This window comes from Ornithodoros turicata, chromosome 1 (genome assembly GCF_037126465.1).
Source record: "Ornithodoros turicata isolate Travis chromosome 1, ASM3712646v1, whole genome shotgun sequence".
In the NCBI taxonomy this organism is placed as follows: Eukaryota; Metazoa; Arthropoda; class Arachnida; order Ixodida; family Argasidae; genus Ornithodoros; species Ornithodoros turicata.
In genome coordinates, this window is record NC_088201.1 from 116,411,041 (window position 1) to 116,435,886 (window position 24,846).

Genomic DNA, 24,846 nt, shown 5'->3' on the forward strand with positions numbered 1-24,846 from the left:
ATTCCCAATAACCGAAGAAAAGCAGTGAAAGAAACCCTTATTGTAAATACATAAGTATGATTATGAAGAGCGTCAAAATAAAAACATCATGACGACTGAACTGAAAGTCCACACCTGACTCAAAACGATTGAACCCAATCTGGGTTTAGTCACGTGCTGTGTTTTTGAAGAAAGTTATAACTGTTATCTCTGAATTCGGTAAAAAAAGTAAAACCCGAAAAAGTCAGGCATAGTTATATTTTTCAGCAAATTTGCGGCAAGTATTACGCAATGTTTCTGCTAGAAAATTTGACTGTAATCAGGTTAAACAGTATGCGCAGGTGACGTGTCATTTTTCTAACAGCTGTGTCATAATTCTTCTAGGCATCGTGATGTCCAACCGGCTGCTTAAGAATGCCACACGCAGCGAAGTGGGGCACAACATAAAATCGTGGCTGAGGCACGCCAAAGAGCGCCACGACAGGGCGTCTAAATAAGTGGCAAGAGTGGAAGGACTAAATCACAGCAAAAGTGGCAGCTATGTACTGTTTTCTTGCGTGCCAATGTGGAATGCCTTCACAGTGTCTTAACTGCCTTGATGCATCAGTTATGCTGGTTTTGTACAACTACAAAATGCTTCAAGGGGTGAACATGATGAAAGAATGCGGAGTGTAACACTAGGACGGACATGCACGCACAAACAGCTTAATGTGGGTAACTTAGGCCAAGTCTCTCCTGAGTTCTTTCAAAAGATGATTTTCACAGGGAGGTAGGCCTATACAGGGTGTTTCACCAAGAGTCACAAAACATTTAACTGGCGATGTACCTGCTGGAGGACTGTGGGACTTTCGGCAATTACCTCCTCGAAATTTTGGCACCATTGAGGAAGTCTTTGGCCAATTTTTAATTGTGGGAAATTGATTTTGTCAATTGAACTACAAAAATCGCCACGCGAAAAAAGTGAGGTTCCCTTAGCAATTTTCAAAGTTCGATTGAAAAAAAAGTTGGATAATAAAAAATTGTCCAAAGCCTTCCTAAATGCAGGCAAAGGTTTCCAGAAGGTAATTGCAAAAAGTCCCACAATCCTCAGGCGAGTACGTCGCAAGCTGGAATTTATCATTTTAGGTGAAACACCCTTGTATAGTGGCTAACGTTACTCGCAGCCATCCCAATACAGAATAGCCCGTTCCATGACATGATGCAGAAGGGAGGCCATTACGCTCTTCCGTGTTGATGTGGCGGTAATATCGTTAGCCACCACTCACTAATCCTGATTCCAAGTGAGGTAATCTTTTCAAAGAGCTTGGGAGAGGCATAGGCTAACACATGTCAGTTAAAGTTGAGTGGCGTATGTGCGTGCTTGTCCGTTATAGTGTTCCTGTTAGCATGCCTTCATCATGCTTGACTATAACCAACACTCGGTTGTATACTTAGTTTTTAAGATATGGTAAGAGAACATCGCTCTGCTTTTTCGTCACCCTGCTGCTACGTTGTGGAGCTACCATGCTTTTCAGCCGCCTTTGAACCTCAAGTAAAACTTCACGGCCATTCTTACATGTAACAGCAGTGCGAATACTTGGAAAACTGTTCTCTTTTTATCGTAACTGTTCTCCTTCTCTTTTTATGGTAAAATTATTTCCCGTTTGGCAAACACTAATTGTTGTTGGAATAATATTGTACCCCAAATTTTGCTTCTACCCTTTTGCTGCGAACACATTTATAGTGCTCTTCACTAAAGGGACAGTCATGTTTCAGATCTATTTACTCATGTGAAGCTTCTGGTTTTTTGCTGCAACTGTTTTTGTGTGCCAGCTCACTGTGGCTGAAATAGCATCACCTAGTTCATGCCATATTTTCCAAACATTTACTTTTCTGCAAACGACTGTTTGCTTCAACCATTTCATTTTGGTGCCCTTTGTTAAAAGGGAAGTAATCATTTATCATGCAAGTTGCAACATTGGGCTTTTGTCTTCTTGCTTGCTGTTTACTTTAGTTTTTTTTTCTACATCAGCTGACCATGATTGAGATTGCATTAGCTTGTTCATTTCACGTTTACAAATCATTTTTAACCAACAACCCTTTCTTTTAAACTTTCCATTCAATGTTCTTCCACAGTTTGGGATATTCATCATTTCTAATGCAAGGACTCACGTGTAGTTCTTTCATGCAGCAGTTGTTCATGGGGTTTGTAGTTTTCGATGTTTGTTTTCAGTTGCTTTACTGCAAAATTATGTGTAAAATGCTCATGATGCACTAGATGCTATGCTCATTGATGTGATATTTTTCAAACCTATATAAAGCATAACGCGACTTCATACTTAACTAGAGAGAATATGTAAATATGTAAGGATTCTGGTTTTAGATTATGTACTTCAGAATGCAATTGCCATTTGTGTAAGTGGGTAAATGGCTTGGTGAATTGGCAAGCTGTGCAAGCACCTGTCCTCACATTACAAGTTTTCACTTTAAGTAACGATGCTTTACTCGTGCGTGCATGTGTTGCATACTACATCTGTTATTTGCAATAAAAAAGTGTCATTACAATTTGAATTACGCAACCGTCTTGCGTCATAATGTCTCATTTCCCACAATCAGGAAACCATCTCGGCACGCTTCAATGACAACATATTGAACGTTGCTGAACACCTAGCTACGATATAGTACGCATATCCCGACAGGTCCATAACATGTCCGTGACACGTCCCACACGAAGTCCATAGGATTGCCGTGGGACGTCTTCTAGCAGTCACCGGGATGTGACCTGGATGTCCGCGGGACATGGTGGGATATCCTCTGGATATCCCGCATTTCCCGCATGGATATCCATTGGACATCCACTGGACATCACTGTGTTGTCTGGGTCGTAGCCGAATCGACACTTCTGAGGCTTCAACGTCAGCCCTGCAGTTCTGATAGCCTCGAGGACTTGCTTTAGCCGTTCAACATGTTCTTCGAATGTTCTTGCGAAGACGACAACATCGTCGAGGTACGCCAGGCAGGTTTGCCACTTCAACCCGGCGAGAACTGTATCCATAACACGCTGGAACGTCGCTGGTGCTGTGCAAAGGCCGAAAGGCATAACCTTGAATTCGTAAAGTCCATCCGGCGTGACGAAGGCAGTCTTCTCACGGTCCCGTTCGTCGACTTCAATTTGCCAGTACCCCATCTTGAGGTCCATGAAAGAGAACAATTTTGCGTTTTGAAGGCGATCAAGCGTGTCGTCAATGCGCGGTAACGGGTAGACGTCCTTCTTCGTTATCTCATTGAGTTTCCGGTAGTCGACGCAGAACCTGAGTGTCCCGTCCTTCTTCTTCACTAGTACCACCGGCGATGCCCACGGACTGGTCGACGGCTGGATAATGTAATCTCTTAGCATCTCTTCTATTTGCGTTCGGATCGTTTCTCGCTCTTTGCAGGAGCCCCGGTACGGCATGCGGTGAATTGGACGGGCCTTTTCGTCGACGATGATGCGGTGCTTCGCAATGGGCGTTTGTCTTACTTTCGACGATGCAGCGTAGCCGTCACTGAAATCGTTGAGCATCTGGAGTAGGGTTTGCTTTTGAGTTGTATTGAGTTGAGGGTTTACGTCGAAATGTTCGGCCTCGTGTTCCGTGGTGACCGCGATGCGAGCAGTGTCCATCAGGCAAACATCCGTGGTGGAGTATTGGTCTACGATGACGGCTATCTTCGTGCCGTTCGCCAGGTGTTGTGGCTCCGGGCGAAAATTTGTGAGAAGGAGTTCGAATATTCCGTTTCTTACGGGCACAATTCCTCTTGCTATCCCAATTCCTCGTTCGAGGAGAAGTTGCGTGTTGCCTTCAGCCAACAAACAGCCAGTCGGTGCTCTCTCGCACGTAGCGGTCACAAGGACTGACGACAAGGGAGGCAGGTTGACGTGCTGAGTCATCACGGCGGTTACGTCCGTGTTTGCGCGTTTCTCCGGGGTTATTCGTGCCCACCACTTGTCTTTTGCTGTTTCCGGCGTTTTGAAAGAGATAACTCCATTTGTGAAGTCGATGATTGCTTCGTTTTCGACTAGGAAGTCCATTCCGAGTATTACATCCCGTGGGCAGTTCGGCAAGACGGCAAAGCTGACGACGTACTGGATGTCACGCACTTGTATGACTGCCGTGCATCGGCCAGTCGGTGTTACGACATGTCCACCAGCAGTGCCGATGTTAGGCTCATCCCACTTCGTTTGCACCTTGCGAAGCTTCTTAGCCAACCTACCACTTATAACAGAGTCGTCGGCTCCGGTATCGATTAACGCAATCATCTCATGGCCGTCGATGACTATTTTCAGGTTATTGGTAATTTTTTGAGCGTCGTGTTGGTGCTGCGTTGCTGTTCGTGGAGTTGGAGGAATTGTAACTTGTCGTCGGTCCGCAGCTTCACCTCCCGGAGCTGCAGTCTTCAGTTTTCCCGGTTAGGGCTGCGCCACACAGGTCGTCTTGCTGGTGACGGTGAACGTGCTCCTCCTGGTGACCTGCTGCTGTGGGGGACGCTCGGGGACAGGTCGCGTCGCGAGCCAGCAGAAGCATTCTGCTGCCGTAGATAGTCTTCAATTGCCGCGGGGCGACTACCGCGCTGGGGGCGGGGGGCGTCGGGTGAAAAACCGGGAAGGCCAAGTCGTCGGTAGGGACATCGGCGATAGACGTGGTTGGCCTCTCCGCAGTGGTAGCAGAGCGGTCTGAAGTCGGGAGTCCGCCAAACGTCCGTTTTGCGAAACGGCTGAGAGCGTGGCGGGACGCTCGGAGTAGGTTGGACAGGCCGAGGAGGCGTCCAACGGTTTCCGTAGTACGACGGACGAGTAGGTGGCACCTGTCTCACAGCGGCGGCGTAGGTTGGTCTCGGTACTTCGGCGTCGGGGTTGGCGGTTGACGATGTCTGGATTGCCTGCTGAACCTCGTCCTTGATGATCGCACCGATCGAAGACAAAGGGTGTTGAGCCTTCTCAGGACAGAGGACAGCTCGTACTTCTTCGCGTACCACCTCTCGAATCAGCTGTCTGAGCGATCCGACGTCGAAGCCAGAGGTCATGGAGAAAGCCTCGTAGCCCTGGTGTCGTTCGTTGACGGTAGCGCGAGAGAGCAGGGTCCTCTAAATGCGGACGGCTTCGTCCAGAAAAGCGTCGGTCGTGGCGGGTGGATCCCGGGACAGGGCGCGAAAAATCTCTTAATTTACGCCCCTCATGAGTCGCTGAACCTTCTTCTCCTCGGATGCTTTGGGGTCAGCTCGCCGGAAGAGCCGCAACACATCTTCGACGAAGCCTGTAACGCTTTCGTTTGGCAGCTGGATCCGTCTCTGGAGCAGATGTTCAGCGCGTTCAGCTCGTTGTTGAAAAGCGAACGCCTCGCGGAGTTTGCTTTTGATGACGTCCCAGGACGTGAGCGAAGCCTCCCGGTTCTCGAACCATGTCTTCGCGGTGCCTTCCAGGGAGAAATAGACGTTGACGAGCTTCTGGTCGTCACTTCAGTTGTTGAACTTGGCGATCCGCTCATAGTGGTCGACCCAATCGTCCACGTCGTCATAATACTCCCCGCTGAATGTCTTCGGCGACCGTGCAGGGGCTATGGGCGTGGCAACAGGTTGCGCCACTTGGGTACTGGTTTCCGCAGTCATCTTCTTCTTGCGTTTAGGGGGTTCTAATGAACCGAATTCTGCAGGCAGACCAAGCTGTCGTCTGCTTTGTCGCAGTTGGTCTTCCAGGCCGTTGGACAAGGAATGCCCCGCACCTCCACCAGAAATGTCACGAAGCGAAATGGGTCGGCGAGTCGTCGAATAAACAGCGAACGGTTTATTAGACTACTTGGTAGCAAAACACAAGAGTGATAGCTCTCTGAACACAACTGAGTCCAAAGAATGAATGCTCCAGCTTGGAGCGCACAAGCATTTAAGGGTCGCGCCGAAAAGCCTAGAAACAGCACGTGCGTTTGCCAGAGAGCAGGCGATGTGTCTGGAAGCTTCTTGCTTCTTCTTCAGCATGCGCCGGGATGAGATGTACCGTTTCATACCTGCCCTGGAAGTTTCGCGATGATGATTCGTGGCAATATTCAACGTGCTGGACATCTCAGTGTGCAACACCTGATATCTAATCAAAATCTGAGCAAGTATGGGCTCATGAACACACCGGTGTAACATGAGCAACAGTAAGGCAGACGACATGTCAACATGTTGTTCCATCTTGCACATTTGTCAGGCACATCTAAGTATTTGTGAATTTTTTAAACATTTCCACATCTTTTATATTCAACGTGCTGGACATCTCAGTGTGTAATCCCTGATATCGAATCAAAATCTGAACCAGTATTGGCTCATGAAGACACCGGTGTAACATGAGCAACAATAATGCAGAGGACATGTGAACAAGTTGCAGACCGCTGTTTCGTCTTGCACATTTGTCAGGCACGTCTAAGTATTTGTGAATTTTTTAAACATTTCCACATTTTTTATATTCAACATGCTGGACATCTCAGTGTCTAATCCCTGATATCGAATCAAAATCTGAACTAGTATGGGCTCATGAAGACACCGGTGTAACATGAGCAACAATAATGCAGACGACATGTGAGCAAGTTGCAGACCGCTGTTTCGTCTTGCACATTTGTCAGGCACATCTAAGTAGTTGTATATTTTTTTCAACATTTCCACATCTTTTATATTCAACGTGCTTGACATCTCAGTGTGTAATCCCTGATATCGAATCAAAAATCGGAACCAGTATGGGCTCATGAAGACACGGGTGTAACATGAGCACCAATAATGCAGACGACATGTGAACAAGTTGCAGACCGATGTTTCGTCTTGCACATTTGTCAGGCACATCTAAGTATTTGTGAATTTTTTTAAACATTTCCACATCTTTTATATTCAACGTGCTGGTCATCTCAGCGTGTAATCCCTGATATCGAATCAAAATCTGAACCAGTATGGGCTCATGAAGACACTGGTGTAACAAGAGCAACAATAAGGCAGACGACGTGTCAACAAGTTGCAGACCGCTGTTTCGTCTTGCACATTTATTAGGCACATCTAAGTATTTGTGAATTTTTTTAAACATTTCCACATTTTTTATATTCAACGTGCTGGACATCTCAGTGTGTAATCCCTGATATCGCATCAAAATCTGAACCAGTATGGGCTCATGAAGACACCGGTGTAACATGAGCAACAATAATGCAGGTGACATGTGAACAAGTTGCAGACAGCTGTTTCGTCTTGCACATTTGTCAGGCACATCTAAGTATTTGTGAGTTCTTTTAAACATTTCCACATTTTTTATATTCAACGTGCTGGACATCTCAGTGTGTAATCCCTGATATCGCATCAAAATCTGAACCAGTATGGGCTCATGAAGACACCGGTGTAACATGAGCAACAATAATGCAGATGACATGTGAACAAGTTGCAGACCGCTGTTTCGTCTTGCACATTTGTCAGGCACATCTAAGTATTTGTGAGTTCTTTTAAACATTTCCACATCTTTTCTATTCAACGTGCTGGACATCTCAGTGTGTAATCCCTGATATCGAATCAAAATCTGAACCAGTATGGGCTCATGAATATACTGGCGCAACATTCAACAAGTTCAAAACCGCTGTTCCATCTTGCACATTTGTAATGCACAGCTAGGTGTTTGATATTTTTGAAACTTTTTAAAGACTTTCACGCGTTTTATATTTCACGTGCTGGATATTTTAGTGTGCAACCCTTGGCACTGAATCAAAATGTGAGCCAGTATGGGCTCATTAGCACCCTGGTGTGATATGAGCAAACCTAAGGTGCATGACAAACTAAGGTGTTCCATCTTGCACCTTTGTGAGGGACATCTAAGTATTGGACATCCCTCGTACCCTGCCTGCCAGCTGCACAGTGTCTGACAAGGCTGAAAAAAACAGTTGGATGACGATACATATATTTGTTAGCATACCCAGCGGCTCCTGTCTTACGTTGAGAAACTTTGAAGAAAGGTAACACCCTTGTGGAGGCCCTTAAGGCATGCACATCAAAATAAATAAATATCATAATCATCAATTATGATACGGGCTTATTCTATGCAGAGGCATAGTCTTTGATGCAGACATGTGAATGGTCCTAAAGATGGCTTTTTTTTTGTCATAGGTCAGGGGTACCTGAAGACGCTGACGTAGATCAGCTTATCCTTGATTTTGTCATTTGCTCCAGGTGCAATAACATGAATGGAATGCCTTCGCTTATCACGTTGACAACCTCCTGCTACTTGCTGAAATGGATATTGAGAGCAGCTTCCTTAAGAAGACTATCCAAGTTGGGATGCTGATGACGAAGTGCCCAAGCCCTGAAATAACGTACCATGAAACACAGATTTTTATATGCAAATAAAAAGTTGAGCAACGAAAACAAACCTTACAACAGCTTTCAGGGGAATACAGCACCATGTGTACGTGACGGATGGGAACAGGTTCCGGACTGTGTGCACAACACATCCTGGTATTCAGCGTCTATTCCTTGGACCAAGATATCGCCAGATCCGGTTTGTAAAGCGTACATACGCTGCGTCTCTGATGTACCTGTCAATGCAGATGCATGTCAATCCTGCGTTTGGTTCCTTGCGTCACAATAAATGAAAACGTGCAATTCTACAATAGTTTTATACTCTTTGTTATGTAAGCCAGTGTTCTCCTTCTATTAAACAATAGTGCAACTTGAGAATCGCAACACACCTGTTATTGCTCAGATTCAGTGGCCGCGGTATCACCGATACGGAGCGCCGTTGAAGTTTAAAAGTTCCCGACGTGTGCGGAAATCAGGGAACAGCAACTGTTGTTTGATGCAGTCACAATCGCTAAATTCGCTGTCAGACATTACGGCGTCGCGTATGGCACCTTCCAACCCCAAACAACTGTTTCGTTCTTCGGTCGCCCAATCGGAGACCTTCCACCATAAAAACGTTGACGTTGTATGAGAGGGAGTAAATCCAGCTGGCAACTTCCAATGCCGTACTCCCGCCGTCCAAAGATGCCGTACTAGCAGACGGTCGTCTGCTAGTACGGCATCTTTCTGTAAATTTCTCGAAAACCACTTCGTTGTTTTGAATGAAACTTTCGCGACTGTGTTTCGGCATCACTCATGAATATACTTTCAGCTAAGTTTCGGAATCGCTCGATCTGTACGAGACCGTCCTTTTAAAGAGACTGTCGCATCCGGATCCATGGTTACGAATCCAATACCAATTTGTTCGGCACACTACCACGAGCTATTTGCCAAAGTTTCTCCTCTTAAAACTGCCCAGGTGATGAGAAATCGAATTTAAAAGATTGGGTTTCGTTTTGATCCTCGAAAGCGCCAGCGCCAACAACATCGTGTGACGCAAGGTCGAATCTGGCTAATCCGTGGTCAAAGTCGTCTGCCGTCAAGTCTGGGGCTTCTTTCTTTTTCCTGCCGTCGCCCGCCTTCACATGTGAGGTTCACATGTGAGGTTCACTTTCTAGTGACACGGATACTCTTTGTGAATCGGGAGAATATCTGCGCTTGCATTGTTCGCGCGATACGCTGTCCGGAAACCGATGCAGCGTTCCCGGCTGAAGGAAAACTTCCTTCGAAAACCTCGACATTGATTTCGCACGCCTAGGGATAGCCAGACGAAGCGAAAGTGGGATGCAGCTATATCACTAGCAGGTATCCAGATGAAGCAAGGAGTATTCATGCTGTCCGCGTATGCTCCTCGCATTTCGCCGATGATGCATACCTGCATGAGAACATCATGCAAGTGCAACTTGGATTGACACAAAAAAGGAAATAACAGAGACATGACGCCGTTCCGACAGTGTTCCACGAACAAATGGAGCCAGCAACTTCGACAGTAAGTCGCAATGTCTACGTACTTTCCCAATCGGATCTGTCACTCTTGCGTATGAGCACTACCTAGGAGCAAATGACGAAATCGGTACAATATAACGTACCCCCTAATCTATCATTAATAAATAGATAAATAAAATAGAATAAGTATAAGAAAGTGATGTGTAGCCTCAGACAACGAGTATATGAGCATAGTAATAATAATTGGGTGTTAACGTCGCGAGACAACTGAGATCATGAGCGACGCCACAGCGGTCGGTCTGTGGATTGCTTTTGCCCACCTGAGGGTTCTTTAACGTGCGATGAAAGCTCATCACACGGCACCCCGTATTTAACGTCCCTCGCGGAAGACGGCGTGTCTAAGCAACTTGTACCCTTCCACTAAGTTGCTGGCGTCCTCGGCCGGGTTCGAACCCGCGATCTCGGGATCAGAACGCGCACACATATGAGCATAGAAAGGGTTATGTATTACATAAGCCTGGTGATGATGTTGAGTGTTCCAGGGTCTCAATTATTATTATTTCAAAGAGCAGTGGTAGTTTACTGGTGTTGTGATTCTAATGATTGAAAGTACCATGATAAACCTCTGGGGTGATAATCGCTAAGATCAAGATTCATGCACGATACTTTTTTAAATTTAATATAAGAGTGAACATCATTAAGAGTCGGACAAAGGAAAACCCCTTGCGATTTTAATAAATAATAGGAGTCTTTGTCTTTGCCACTGCCTTCTTCACACAGGATGTGGTGACGTCATGCAGTCTTTGAGGTGTCTCAGCAATGCATTGACCGTTACTGTAGAAAAAATCAGCGGCAGAAAATGAGAGGTTGGCCGATGGTGTGCATTGTCCTGGAGGGATTTACGATGAGCATTGTTTGTGAAAAAGAGGAGTGTGTTTGTGTGTTGTGAAATAGTTCGATACTCGTTTTCTGCTTTGTTCAAGTGTTCCTCTTCACTTTTTACCCATTGTTGTCTGACAAACCTGCGACTTTTCCTGGCGTGACACAGGTCGTTAAGCAATGTCCTGACATGCCCAGACCTGTTCTGTCATGCTTTCCTTCTGCATGTAGTGCTGTATTTTTTCTTTTTTCTTCTTCTAGTTGAAGCACTCTCACGTCAATAGTGCTGCCCTGAATGGGAGTAGAGCTAGAAGGATTCTTTATAATTTTGCTATTTGTTTAGTTCAGAGAGTAGCCGCAAGGGGGACAGGTGTGTGGCTTTATTCAGGAGGAACAAGGCGCCATTATTCAGTTATCTGCCTGGCTCTCGGACGGGACGGACATGTCTCGATTAGCTCGTTGTATGTAGCTAATGATGGTGTTACTTGTTAGGATATTTTGTTTTTTCCTGTATTTGTAAATCTCATTTAGTAAGACTTTGGGAATGAAATGTTTAATTTCTACAATCACCTCTCATGTGTGGTGTTTTTGTGCAATACTTTTATCTTTCCTATGCAATCATTATAGTAGAATAAAGGAAATAATTGTGGGATTGTGATTTAATAAATAACAGGTCCCCTGTCTAGAGCTTACGTGTCCTTGAGCCACGTGGCTCCATGTCTTGGGTGATGACGTCATACCGCGACTGTATTGTTCAAGTGGACCTTGTCCAGAGGAGATGGGTTGGACATTAGTGAGAAAAAAATAGTGTAGCTCTGAGACAATAGGATTACGTCACGACCAATGAGCAAAGCCTGCAGAGGGCGCAAGGATTCAATTCTCTCTTGGACACTTGCGGATGTGGACGCGTTAATTATGTTCCTAGCAATTGTGTTGGCCGTTAGTGGAAGAGCGTATCTTCGGTGGGATTCCGTTTGCCTCTGATGGGGTGCGGATGTGTGGTTCATCACTGGTGAATGGTGTCTGACAATTGTAGTGGATTTTGCGTCGAGCAGATTTACAATGAGGGAAGGCGGTGTACGTGAATATCCTCCGATAATGGTGAGTGTATTTTTCACTCTGTTTAAGCGTTTCTCTGTGTTTGCTTTCCTCTGTTGCCCAGCGCTCGTGCGATTTTTCCTTGAGTAACAGCGCTGGTTGTCCAATCACCTGACATGCCCCAACCTGCATGCTTTCCTCTATTGATGCATCTAGCTTTGTATTTTTTTCTTTTTGGATGAGAAAGATTCATGTCGATCATTGTTGTCTTGACGATGACGCTTGTGCTACCGCACCCTTGATATGAATGGGAATAGTTCTAGAACGATTCTTAATAATTTTGCGATTAAATTAGTTCAGAAAGTAACCGCAAGAAGGACGGATGCATGATTTTATAGAGGAGAAAAAAGCATTATAATCCAGTTATGTGCCTGGCTCTCGGATAGAATGGACGTATCGTTCTGTGCTCGTGTGATTGTCGCTGTGGTGGGCTGATTTGTTGTGTAACTAATTCTTTCGCACGTGATAACTTTGTCCCCGCTTTGTTTGTGGCTTTCATGCCCGTGCATGTCTGGCGCTGGTTGCTGTTGTCCAGACATCCGCGCCATTTTCTATCTTCCGTAAAAGCTGTCAAGGGAATGAGAGTAGTGCTGGCGTGATTCTTAATAATGTTTTCATGATATTAGTTGAGAAAGTAACCGTTAGTGGGGTGCAGATGCATGGCTTTATAGAGGAGAAAAAAGCATTACAATTCAGTTGTGCGCCTGGCTGTCGGATGGAGCAGTCGCATCCTTCTGTGTTCCCCGTGACTGTTGTACGTTGTGGTGGGCTCATTTGTTGTGTAACTAATTATTTTTGTTGTTAGCTATTGATGGTTAGCATATTTACTCTTGCTTTCACAGCCTCTGTATTATGAGTGTTTCTCTTCTTGCATGTCCAGAGCTGTCCTAACCTGCCCAGACCTACCATGATGACGTCACAGGATGTCCAGAACTGGTGGTCACAGCTGTGATGCATTCCAACCTGCCTCTGTGCTCCGTTGCTCAGCGATGGTCAGCGGCCGTTACCGACCGCTTTCTTCAAGATGGCGTCGTTGATCTTCAACTAAATTCCTTCTGTCCACTCTATCTCTATCTATTTTTTCTTTTTTATGGACACGAGTTGTGCACAACGCTAAGGTGGTCTTGACACGAGTTAGATGATCCCCATTAGTGTGGTGGCTCCCTGGAGGGTGCTGGTTAATGTGGGGGGTCCCAATTAGCTTTAATTAATAGATTAATCGTGTTCAGGCCAGTTGAGCGATGTGCACAGCTCGTGTCCAGTACATTGCTGTGGAGCAAAAGGATGCGAACTGAAGCAGTGTACTTGAAAGAAACCTCCATGAAATGAAGCGAGTGTGCAAACACATGTACACTCACACGATTTCGATGGCCTACGAATTATCAAGCTTTTGTATCGTGCCTAATGAAGAACGGACTGCGTCCAAAAGCTTGTTTTTTAGTAAAATTATTCGAATGTTTCAAACTCTTTACATACTTATCATATTCACTTGTGACTGCTAGACTTTCCCAATTTTGCCTGCTAGAATACAGACAAGTAGAAAAACTCATGGATCACAAGTTGTTTTGTTTTTTGAGCTCTATTGAATATTGTATTGTAAAAAAATTGGTATCCATAGGATACCAAGGTATCCAAGGGATACCATGGTATCCAAGGTAAGTTATAACCTGTAAACGGAATATGTTATCCTTCTGAATGTTAGTGCTCTTACATGATGGCGATGGGAAGAGTCCTCTGATTGCCCGAAGAGCACATCCAGATATGTGCAGCCTATTTCTTGGGCGAAGGTAGCCACAGATCCAGCTCGCGAACCTTAGACACCTGCGTGAAAACCTATAGTTAATACTGCCATGTCATAATTAAACAGGTTAAAAGCACTAAGACACACAGTAGTGATAGATATAACAGTACGTAACAATGGGCCGCTCAAGTTACAAGCGACACGCACGATAAGATATCTCAGAAAACAATGGCAAATCATGTATCGATAGTGTGAACAATGAGTTCCCAGGTTTCAATAACATGCGCCGCCAGGATAAAGTAACTCTTAACTCAGGTAAACTATGGGAGCTCATGTGTGGATACTGTTTGATAGCCACCTTGATGCACATTTAATAACGTTTAATAACACGCAATGGCACGTAATAACAGGCAATGACATTTAATAACACGCAATGATACGCAATAACATCCGGTGACATTTCATAGCATTTTCCGATGAGGCTGACGTCACTATCCGCCGTCACCTAGGTTGGGTATCGCATTAGAGCGCCAAGTAGGTTGGTTGGTTTCTGACCATGTGTGTTTTTGGTTTCGGTTTGAAATTCCCAGGTTTCGCCAAGCGCCCTCTAGTTTTCAGGCTTTGATCGCCTGTAGTGTCAGCTTCGGTTTGAAAAAAAAATGGATGTCACCGATCGGGGTCCGCCGCCTAGGTTGGTTGCCCTATGGTTTCTGACCGTGTGTAGCCTTGGCATCCGGTGACATTTAATAGCATTTTTTCGATCGGACTGACGTCACGATCAGTCCGCCACCTTGGTTGGTTGCCAGGTAGGTTGGTTGGTTTCTGACCATGTGTAGTTTTATTTTCCGTTTGACATTCCTATGTTCTGAATGGTTGCCAGATGCCCTCTAGTTTCAAGCTTTTGACCATCTGTAGTTTCGGTTTGAAAAAATGGATGGCGCGTCACAGCATGATTTTTCCCATGACACTTTGATAAGTATACCCAAATAATGATGTATGTCAGAGACCAGACAACACTTTATATATTCCTTTTTATTTTAGCACATCAGTTTTCTACAATTTTATTTAACTAACGAAAAATATGTTACAAATTACCAGAGTCTTGCTTGACGTCATCATTGTACAAAGGCAATCTGCAAAACACAGGAAAACGAAACGTCCTGAGAATGCTTTTCTCAATCAGAACAAAGTCTAGGACGGCTCAAATGTTGATCAGGTGCCACACAACAACAACAAGCAGCATTATCAAAGAATCGGTTAACGTTTCCACTTTCTGATATGTCTCTCATACTGTGTCGTGTATTTGTGTTGGAGTACGGCTTTTGCAGTCCGATATGCCACACGGTAAAGGGAATAACCCCCTGATGACACTCTCAACAATCACTATAAAGTAGGGGTGTGCTATATACACGCATTTCCAAACTTGCGTTCCACAATGCGACCACAGCAAAAAACGAATCGAGAAACAGCGCATGACCACGTGTTTTGGTTACCAGCTGTGATGGTTTCGAAATAAAAATAACAAAAAATGGCATAAGGGCGAGGGTATACTCAGATCCTTTCAAAAGTTGCGTCGCCCATGGAGGTGTGTTCACAATTACCGGACTCGGGCAATCTTCGACCGCTAGCTTATAAGACCCTTGATATTTGTTTTATTTCAAGGGAAGGAGGGATCACGTGAATGCATCGTGGACAGCTTCTGCTTTCGTAGAAGCAGCATGTGAAATGCGATACCTTGTGCCGACTTTGACTGCGATACCTCGTGCCGCTTTTTCCAAACGCTCTTTGGGAACGCCAACCACACAAAAACGTTATCGACCTCGCAAAATGCCTTTTCGACTGCTGCATCAAGTAAATAGAGTTATATACTTGACCGTTGAATGAAGTCCGTGCTTGATAGTGTATGTCAATAAGACACAGTCGCTTTGTAGCAAGTTGCATGATCTCGAAGCGAGTGGAATACTCAAACGGTTTTACTCATTTTTCCGAGACCGTCAGATTCGTAAAACGAAGGATGTACCTTAAAACGAAAGAAAAAAAAAATCACGAATCGACTGTATGAAGCACGGAATACATATCCTTTGGAGTTTCCCAGATGACTTGATTTCAAGAATTATGCGCTAGAACTTCAAACAGCACAATATTCGTCTCAAATTGAAATGGTTCCACTAAAATGTGTCCTCTTGACTGCTGTTAAGCTAATTTTGATACGTGTTTTCCATCAAAGTATGCTTCCTGATTAGATGGTGGTATCCAGTTTGGCTTTCACTTTTAACCATAACTTATTTATTTCGATACCGAACACTTTTTCCTTGAAGTGCATGTAGCTTCTCGTAAGCAGAGCAAAATGGTATCAGCCGAAATTGTCTAATGGTTCACCGCGCTTTATACGGTCATCGAGTTTCAATGAATGTGGATACAAGAGATGCTGAAACTCGCACAAATAAATTTCTGCTCTTGAATCATCGTTAATCCAAACGGTGCAATTCCTACCAGATAAGAACGCAAGGTGTCAAATGGAACTCTGTTAGCGTCCCGATATATGTGCGGCTGACATATGGGTGATAGTGAGTATAATAGGATAAAATGGTTAAACATATAGCGAGACCGCGATCTGTAAATGTATGCGTTCCCAGAAATCCGGGACACGGTTTCTTAAAGTTGGCTTGACCGGCGTACTCGCTGCCCTCCATTGAAGCAATGCATTCCACCTGTTTTTGTGAGAATATCTGTTGACGCTGAGCTTTAGAAAGAAAAGCCCACACAAGGGTGTTGCTGTGAGAGGCCCATCGATGGTGTACTAGTGGAATGGAAGCGCAAGAGCGTCACAGTTTTGTTCCTGGAGGACTTATTTTCGCCGTGTTGGCTTCATGGCAGAATGCACTGGTGTGCTATTTTTGTTGTACTTGGCTAAAACAATGGGTTCTTCGGAAAAAGCGCATGTAGGACATGAAAGTTGAATTTGTCTTGTACGCTTTGCAACTTTGTGCGCTGTTGTGGGACGCTCCTATTTTGTTCCCACGACAAAAGAAGTATTGACAAGCTCCGTGTGGCTTGCGGAGCGTCTGTACCTTCATTCCTCGAGGGACCCCGTATGGCGTCGTTGGCTTAGTGGTAAAGATGCTGGTCCCTGCTTTCGGGGTCCGTGGTTCGATTCACGGTGTGCTGGGATTGTTTTTTTTCTTCTCTTTTTTCCTTTCTTCTTCATTTTTTTTTTTGTTGAGATAGTTTAACAGAGGTAGGTATGAGAGTAACGGCAGGGCGAGAGCGTCAGAGTTTTGGCTTAATAATGCTGTACTGGACCTATATCACACTGCATGGCGTTCAGTTTGATTTAGTTGCTATAATGCTGTGCGATAGCCTGTGCAGTTAATATGTGAATAGCAGATGACTTCTCCTTGCACTCCCACTTACTTCACCGCTACAGGAATCCCCGTTTTGCACAACACCACCCGCGTTTGTTGTAATGTAGATTATTGTCAATCGTTTAAAATAAATTTAGGACTTGTGGCATAAACGCCCTTTCTTAACTGTGAACTCCAGGTCGATGTGACAACGGAATCAATTATGTGGGTCAACTTTGACGCGCTCTAATGGTAAGGGTATTTAAGATGAACGAATTACCACGCGTGTTTGTTGTAGCGTTGATACATGATACATTTACCATAAATTTCAGACCTGTAAAGAATGCAAACATCTCAGGGAAAAGAGCTGTAGCTTAAAGGTCCTTGTCCCTGTCAAGGCGGAACTCATCAAGTTTACATTGATAGAGGTCGACCTGACACGGAATCGTCACGCGGGTACACTTTAACGCGCTATAATGGGGAAATTAATTGAAATGCACCAAGTGCCACGCGTGTTTATTGTAGTGTACATGCTTGCCCATCATTTACCATAAATTTCAAACATGTGGCTTAAACGTCCTTTGTTCCCTGTCAAGGCGGAACTCATCAAATTTCCATTGATAGAGGTCGACCTGACAAGGAATCGTCAGGCGGGTACACTTTAAACCTCTGTAATGGCGAAACTAATTCAAATGCACAAAGTGCCACGCGTGTTTGTTGTAGTGTAGGTGCTTGTCCATCATTTACCATAAATTTGAAAGATGTGGCTTAAACGTCCTTTGTTCCCAGTTGTCAGCAGAGTAATAGTGTGATAACGACGACGACGATGCCGGCAGTATTTAAGCCGTGGATGACGACAATAAAGTTGCCTTTTGGATTCAAGTCGCTGGCCGTGTATGACACGTTTCACATGGTGGCAGCGCCTTTCGAACATATACGTCATGGAGAACGCATCAGGTTCATCGCGGGTTGAAGAACCGAGCTCCACTCCTACGTCCACCGCGCCGGTGGCTCCTGTCATGACGAGTCTACTTCCACCGCCCAAGCCGTTGGATATTTCCGGTGACATGTGGAAAGCATGGAAGACTTGGAGAGCAGAGTATGATCTCTTCGCCGTTGCAACCCACCTCACCCAACAACCTAGCAAGGTACAGGCAGCAACATTTTTGGTATGCATCGGTGACGTAGGGCGGCGGATCTTTGATACGTTCGTATTCGAAAATGAGGCCGACAAGCAGAACGTTGAGGTCGTTCGAACGAAGTTTGAGGCCTACATGAAGCCAACAGTCAACCTGACCTACCATGAATTTGTCTTTGGAAAACGGGACCAGAAGGAAGGCGAGAGGTTCGACGACTGGCTCACAGAACTCAGGACGCTGGCTCGGAACTGTGAGTTCGGCGACTTCGAACAAAGGATGCTGAAAAGCCGTATAATACTGGGAGTCAAAGACCAACAACTACAAAGAAAACTCATAAGCGATAATCCAAGCTTCACGAAGGTCCTCGAGTGCTGTCGAACCCAGGAGATGTCAAAAGAGCGCTTTATGGAAATACGCAAAGAGAAGGTGCCTGACGGGGCAGAAGTAAACGGTTTAGCAACTTGCACATCCTGCGGGAATTGTGGCTACAAGGAGCATCGCTCAGGGAACTGCCCAGCACTCGGAAAACAATGCAGCAAGTGCGGACTTCGAAACCACTTCGCCAAGGTCTGCCGCGGACCGCCACGGAGGACCCGGAAGCCACAGAAGAGGAATCCCAGGAAAGGGAAGAAGCTGAACGAGGTTCGCGTAGAGACATCTCAGAGTGAGAGCGACGAAGACTACCTGCTCTGTCACGTGTCGGTTGGCAGTGTCCAAGCAGATGACCGTTGGACGACGGAGATAAGCATCGAGCAGGACAAGTTACGCTGCAAGATGGACACAGGAGCAAATTGCTCAGTGATCCCTTTGAGGCTGGTGAAGATGATCACGACGAAGCACGTCATGAAGAGCCGTGCAGCACTGAAGACTTTCTTCGGGTTCAGTAAGCGAGCTGTTGGAAAGGTTGTCCTTGAAGTGTCGACACCGCGCAAAAGGGTTCTCGAAGATTTCTTCGTTGTGGATGAAGACGTACAGACAACGCTTAGTGGAAGCCTTTGCGAAAGGCTTGGTCTTCTCAACCGAGTCGGATCCCTCGGCGCACAGACACAGAATAACGCTGCTCAGTTTGACCCGGCCAAAATGTTTGAAGATGTCTTTATTGGTCTGGGGAAACTCAGGGGAGTCAGGTATCGGATGAAGTTGCGACCCGGATCACAAGGCATAGTACGGCCGGCACGAAAGGTTCCGCTAGCACTCAGGGATAAAGTGAAAGCTGAACTCCAAAGGATGGAGGCTGATGGAGTCATTGAGAGGGTCAACGAGCCCACCGACTGGTCCAGCTACATGGTGGTCGTCTCCAAACCAGGAAAGCTGAGGATCTGCATGGATCCGGTCGACCTTAACAAAGCCCTACGGCGGGAGCACTATCCCATGAAAACTCTGGAGGAGGTGGCATCCAAGCTGGCGGGAGCAAAAATTTTCTCCACGCTGGACGCATCGTCGGGATTCTGGCAGATTCCTCTCGATGAGGACAGCTCGAGAATATGCACCATGAGCACACCATATGGGCGGTACCGTTTCACACGAATGCCTTTCGGGATTTGTACCGCGCCTGAAGTCTTCCAGAAGGCCATGAATGATGTACTGGAAGGCCTCCCTCATGTTCAAGTCGTGATGGATGATATCCTGGTGTGGGGTACCGACAAGGAAGACTATGACCAAAACTTGCAACGTCTGCTCCAAAGATGCAGAGAAGTCAACCTGAAGTTAAATCTGAAGAAATGTCAGTTTTCAAGAACTGAAGTTAAATACCTCGGACACATACTCACGACGGAAGGGTTGAAAGTCGACCCAAACCGGGTTGAAGACATCAGGGCCATCGCACCGCCAAAGAACGTACATGAGCTCCGAACGTTTTTAGGAATGATTACCTACGTTTCAAGCTTCATTCCGAGACTTTCTCACCACACATCAGAGCTCCGAGAGCTCCTTAAAAAAGGCAATGCATGGGTATGGACTGAAGTGCACCAAACTGCCTTCGAGCATTTAAAGGAAGCTCTCACCAAGACGCCAGTTCTGGCTTACTACCAGCCTGGAAAGCAAATCACTCTATCTGTAGACGCCAGCCAGTACGGCATGGGGGCCGTTGTGATGCAAGAAGGAAAACCCCTAGCCTATTCATCAAGATCCTTCACAGGGGCACAAGAAAAATATGCACAAATCGAAAAAGAAATGCTTGCGATTGTACATGGCTGCAAGAAATTTCACCACTACATATTCGGACAACACACAGTCGTGGTAGAAACTGATCATAAGCCGCTGCAGGCCATCTTCGCAAAATCTCTGCATGAGTGTCCTCAACGCCTACAGCGCATGAGACTTTGTTTGCAAGCCTACTCATTGGACGTAAGGTACAGACCTGGCAAAGAACAGCTTCTGCCAGACGGCCTGTCAAGATTTCCAACAACAGAAGTCATGGACGAAACGGACGAGATGCTTCAAGTAAACACCCTACAGGAACTTCCCATTGCAGAAAGGAGACTGCAACTCATAAGGGAAGCTACAAAAACAGATGAACAGCTGCAGCTTCTTTCCAAGTACGCAGACTCTGGTTGGCCTGTACATCGAGGGCAGGTTCCCAGCCTGACAGTGGAATTTTGGCCTCACAGAGAAGATATCCACATGGAAGATGGCATTGTTCTGCGCTCGGACAGGGTCGTCATTCCGTTTTCGATGAGGAAGTCTGTTCTCAAGCACCTGCACGCCGCGCACGTCGGTAAGGAAAAGATGAAAAGAAGAGCAAGATGCACCGTGTTTTGGCCAAAGTTGAACGATGCCATCGACAAGGTCTGCGACAACTGCGCCGAGTGTCAAGCAAACAAGCCGAGGAACAAGAAAATGCCAATGTTGTCTCATGAGATCCCGAGGTTGCCATGGGAGCGTGTTGGGCTGGACCTGTTCGCACACGGCCACAAGATGTACATAGTCATGGTTGATTTTTATTCATTCTACTTCGAGGTTCAGGAACTACAAACTGCAAACGCCCGCCAAATCAACAACTTCTGCATGAAAGTATTCGCCACCCATGGGCTGCCGGTAACTTTGGTGAGCGACAATGGTCCTCCGTTCAGCAGCTATGAGTTCAAGCAGTTCTTGGAACACCTCCAGATTCGTCATATTACAGCTAGCCCCTACCATCCGAGAAGTAACGGCATGGCGGAGCGTGCCGTGCAAGAGGCCAAGAAGCTTCTTCGTAGGACATCGACGGCTGAGGAGTTTTATTACGCACTCTTGGAGTGGCGTAACAGTCCACGCGACAGTGTCTTGAAGTCTCCGGTACAACGGCTGATGAGTCGCCAAACCCGAACCTTGGTACCCTGCGCTACGGAGCACTACAAGCCTGTTGTGGTTCCACCGGACACCGTGAGAGAAAGACTCAGCGAGATACGTCAACAGCAAAAGAAATTCTACGACCGAGGAACACGGCCGCTCCCTGAAGTGGAAAAGGGGTCAAGAGTGACCATCTACGACACGAATAAGAAAACGTGGTCTCCAGCCATCGTCGTAGGACATGCAACCAGCCCAAGATCATATGACGTTTCCACCCAAGATGGAGTTACCAGGACGAGGACCAGGGAGCATCTCAGAATGCAAGCACCCATGGATCATGTGGAGGCGGAAGACTCATCGGCTGGAGAAGTGCCAGCACCCCCACGCAGAAGCACAAGGGCGAAGAAACAACCGAAACGCTACCCGGACTGATTTCTATTAGTGTCATTTTATACGTTTATTCTCACTTGGTTTCTTGTTTGAAGAAAGGGGGATGTCAGCAGAGTAATAGTGTGATAACGACGACGACGATGCCGGCAGTATTTAAGCCGTGGATGACGACAATAAAGTTGCCTTTTGGATTCAAGTCGATGGCCGTGTATGACACGTTTCACACCAGTCAAGGCGGAACTCATCAAACTTACATTGATAGAGGTCGACATGACACGGAATCGTCATGCCGGTACACTTTAACGCGCTATAATGGCGAAACTAATTGAAATGCACAAAGTGCCACGCGTGTTTGTTGTAGTGTAGATGTCAACCATTTACCATCAATTTCAAACATGTGGCTTAAACGTCCTTTGTTCCCTGTCAAGGCGGAACTCATGAAATTTTCATTGATAGAGGTCGACCTGACACGGAATCGTCAAGCAGGTACACGTTAGCGCGTTACAATGGCGAAACTAATTGAAATGCACAAAGTGCCAGGCGTGTTTGCTGTAGTGTAGACGCTTGTCCGTCATTTACCATAAATTCCAAACATGCGGTTTAAACGTCCTTTGTTCCCTGTGAAGGCGGAACTCCTCAAATTTTCATGGATATAGGTCGACATGACACGGAATCGTCACGCCGGTACACTTTAACGCGCTATAATGGCGAAACTAATTGAAATGCACAAAGTGCCACCCCTGTTTGTTGTTGTGTAGATGCCTGTCAATCATTTACCACCAATTTCAAACATGTGGCTTAAACGTCCTTTGTTCCCTGTCAAGGCGGAACTCACCAAATTTTCATTCATCGAGATCGATATGACGACGGAGTCCTGGTGAAAGCCAACTTGGACGCACTCTATAATAGTGAAACTAAATAGGATGCACAAAGTTACAAGCATGTTTTTTTGTAATGTAGATTTTTTTATGTAATGTAGATCGAACTTGTGGCTTAAACGTCCGTTGTTCCCTGTAAAGACAGAACTCACCAAATTTTCATTCGAAGTTAATATGACGACGGAACCAATTATGCGGGTCAGCTTTGACTCGCTCTAATAGTAATTGGAATTAAAGTGAAGAAATTCCTACGCATGATTTTCGCAGTGTAGATGTATTTCAATGATTTAACATAAATTCAGGACATCTGGCTTAAACTTCCTTTATTCTCTACCTCGCCAAATTTTTCGTTCTCATGCAGCATTGTGCAAGGCCGTAACCTCCTTACGGGTTAACTCGTTCTTATAGCACAATTATGAATATGTTAAAAATACCATGCGTGTTTATTGTCATATACATGGTGTCCCAGCTAAATGTTACCATATTTTTTAAAATTATATCTATAACTTTTTCCGAGATGAAATCAATTGCAATATATCATATGCTGAAGGGCGCTCTCTAGGAAGACATTAGGAGACTTCTAAGGCAATGTCTTAACTAACTTTCGATAATTAACTTTTTAATTATGAATGCTACGAAGTTGTTCCAATGAGAACACCTGACCTCTTCGGTCACCAAATACCAAAGCCGTTTTCAGAACAAAAATCCGTTCGATAGATCGTTCGCAGAAGAAAAAATCGTGAAGGAACACCATTTCTTTCTTTATTTTATTTATTACGCATCTCTAGAGTGGCGTCTTTCGTTCGCCCCCAACACGAGAGAATGAAAGAGCACACTGTCGCCTCTTTCGTCCGTGAAAAAGATGGAAAAAAAAGACGGAAAATGCAGCTCAAGATAAGCGCAGCTCCGATAGAGTCACCCCGATACATTTTTCTTTCCGCAAGTTAACCAATCTTCCACGCATGAGTCGGCACTGTGCTCTTTCACTCTCTCGCATGGGGGTCAACGAAAGTTGCTGTTTCGAAGATGCACAATGAACAAAATAAAGAAGAAAAAAAAGGTGTTTTTTCACGAATTTTTTTCATGCAATATATCGAATAGACTTTTGTTCTGAAAACGGCTTTGGTATCTGGTGACCGAAGAGATAAGATTTTCTCATTGGAACAACTTAGTAGCTTTTCTAATTAAAAAGTTATTATTGAAAGAATTAAGACATTGCCTTAGCAGTCTGCTAATGCCCTACTAGGGAATGCCCTTCAGCATACGCTATATCTCAAATTGATTTCATCTCGGAAGAAGTGATAGATATATTTTCTTAAAAATATGGTCACATTTAGCTGGAATACCCTGCATACAGGGTACGTGAAGTAAGACTGAATGAATTTGATGAAATCCGCGAATGACTTTCTTTTTCGCAAAAGTCGTCCAATATATGTATTCCGGACGCGACCAATTCAAAGGTGGTGGCGTATAAACAAATAGTGCAGCCGTTAACTAACGTTCCCGATTAATCATTATAATTAGTCAAAATACGTTGACTGCGTAATTGCAAAGATGTAGAGCATAACCATGAGGGCCTACCATGCAAGAACCGAAATCACAGAGCCTTTTTGCGCTCTAGTAAAAAAATGTGCGAACATACAAAATAATTGAACACTATGCGGGTTTTGCGGCGATTTCTCCTCTCCCTGACTCGGTGTCACCACTTCTCAACTGACAGCAGGTTGTTCCTGAAATCATGGAACAGCCCGCTTTGTCCCTGGAGCTAGGGAAATAGCGGTGTTGTTTCTCAGTCTACATTATCATAAAACATGCCGTACTTGATTTTCTTTCCGCGTTATCTCGTTTGATCTGCACAACACAGTTCGCGATGTGATGTGATAAACGTCACGCAATAAAACTGCAAATGCATTACTGTAAAAACCTGGCAGATAACAAAAAGACAATCACCGATTCCGCTGCTTAATAAATGTCTGCGTTGTATCAGATTTTAACGAGAGAAAAAAAAAATGACGACGCTAGGAAGCGGGGGCCCCCATGTTTTGAGGAACAGTGTGATGTTAGTATCGTCAAACGGTGACAGTGAAGGTGATAGGAACGAGCGGCTGCCGAACTCGCGGCAACTCTCGACGATAGTGCATTTTCGCTCATTTTTTAAGGGCACAGAGATTGTTACTGTTTCGATTCCTGCTGACTAGACTTCTCAGGGTTGTGTTCTCCCAATTTGGAATTGCGCGCTCAGCTTGTTTTCAGGAATTATGAAGATTCATTACAAAAATAATTAACGGCCGCACTAATTACATTGATAATACACATACCGTCCACAACTA

At 45.3% G+C, this 24,846-nt stretch overlaps 1 protein-coding gene across 1 annotated transcript; it reads left to right on the forward strand.

Moving 5' to 3' along the window:
• Positions 1 to 17,780: 17,780 nt before the first annotated feature.
• Positions 17,781 to 21,680, forward strand: LOC135383954 (uncharacterized protein K02A2.6-like). Its single transcript, XM_064613229.1, has one exon. The coding sequence runs from the start codon at positions 17,781 to 17,783 to the stop codon at positions 21,678 to 21,680; it is 3,900 nt and encodes a 1,299-aa protein (XP_064469299.1).
• The last annotated feature ends 3,166 nt before the right edge of the window (positions 21,681 to 24,846 follow it).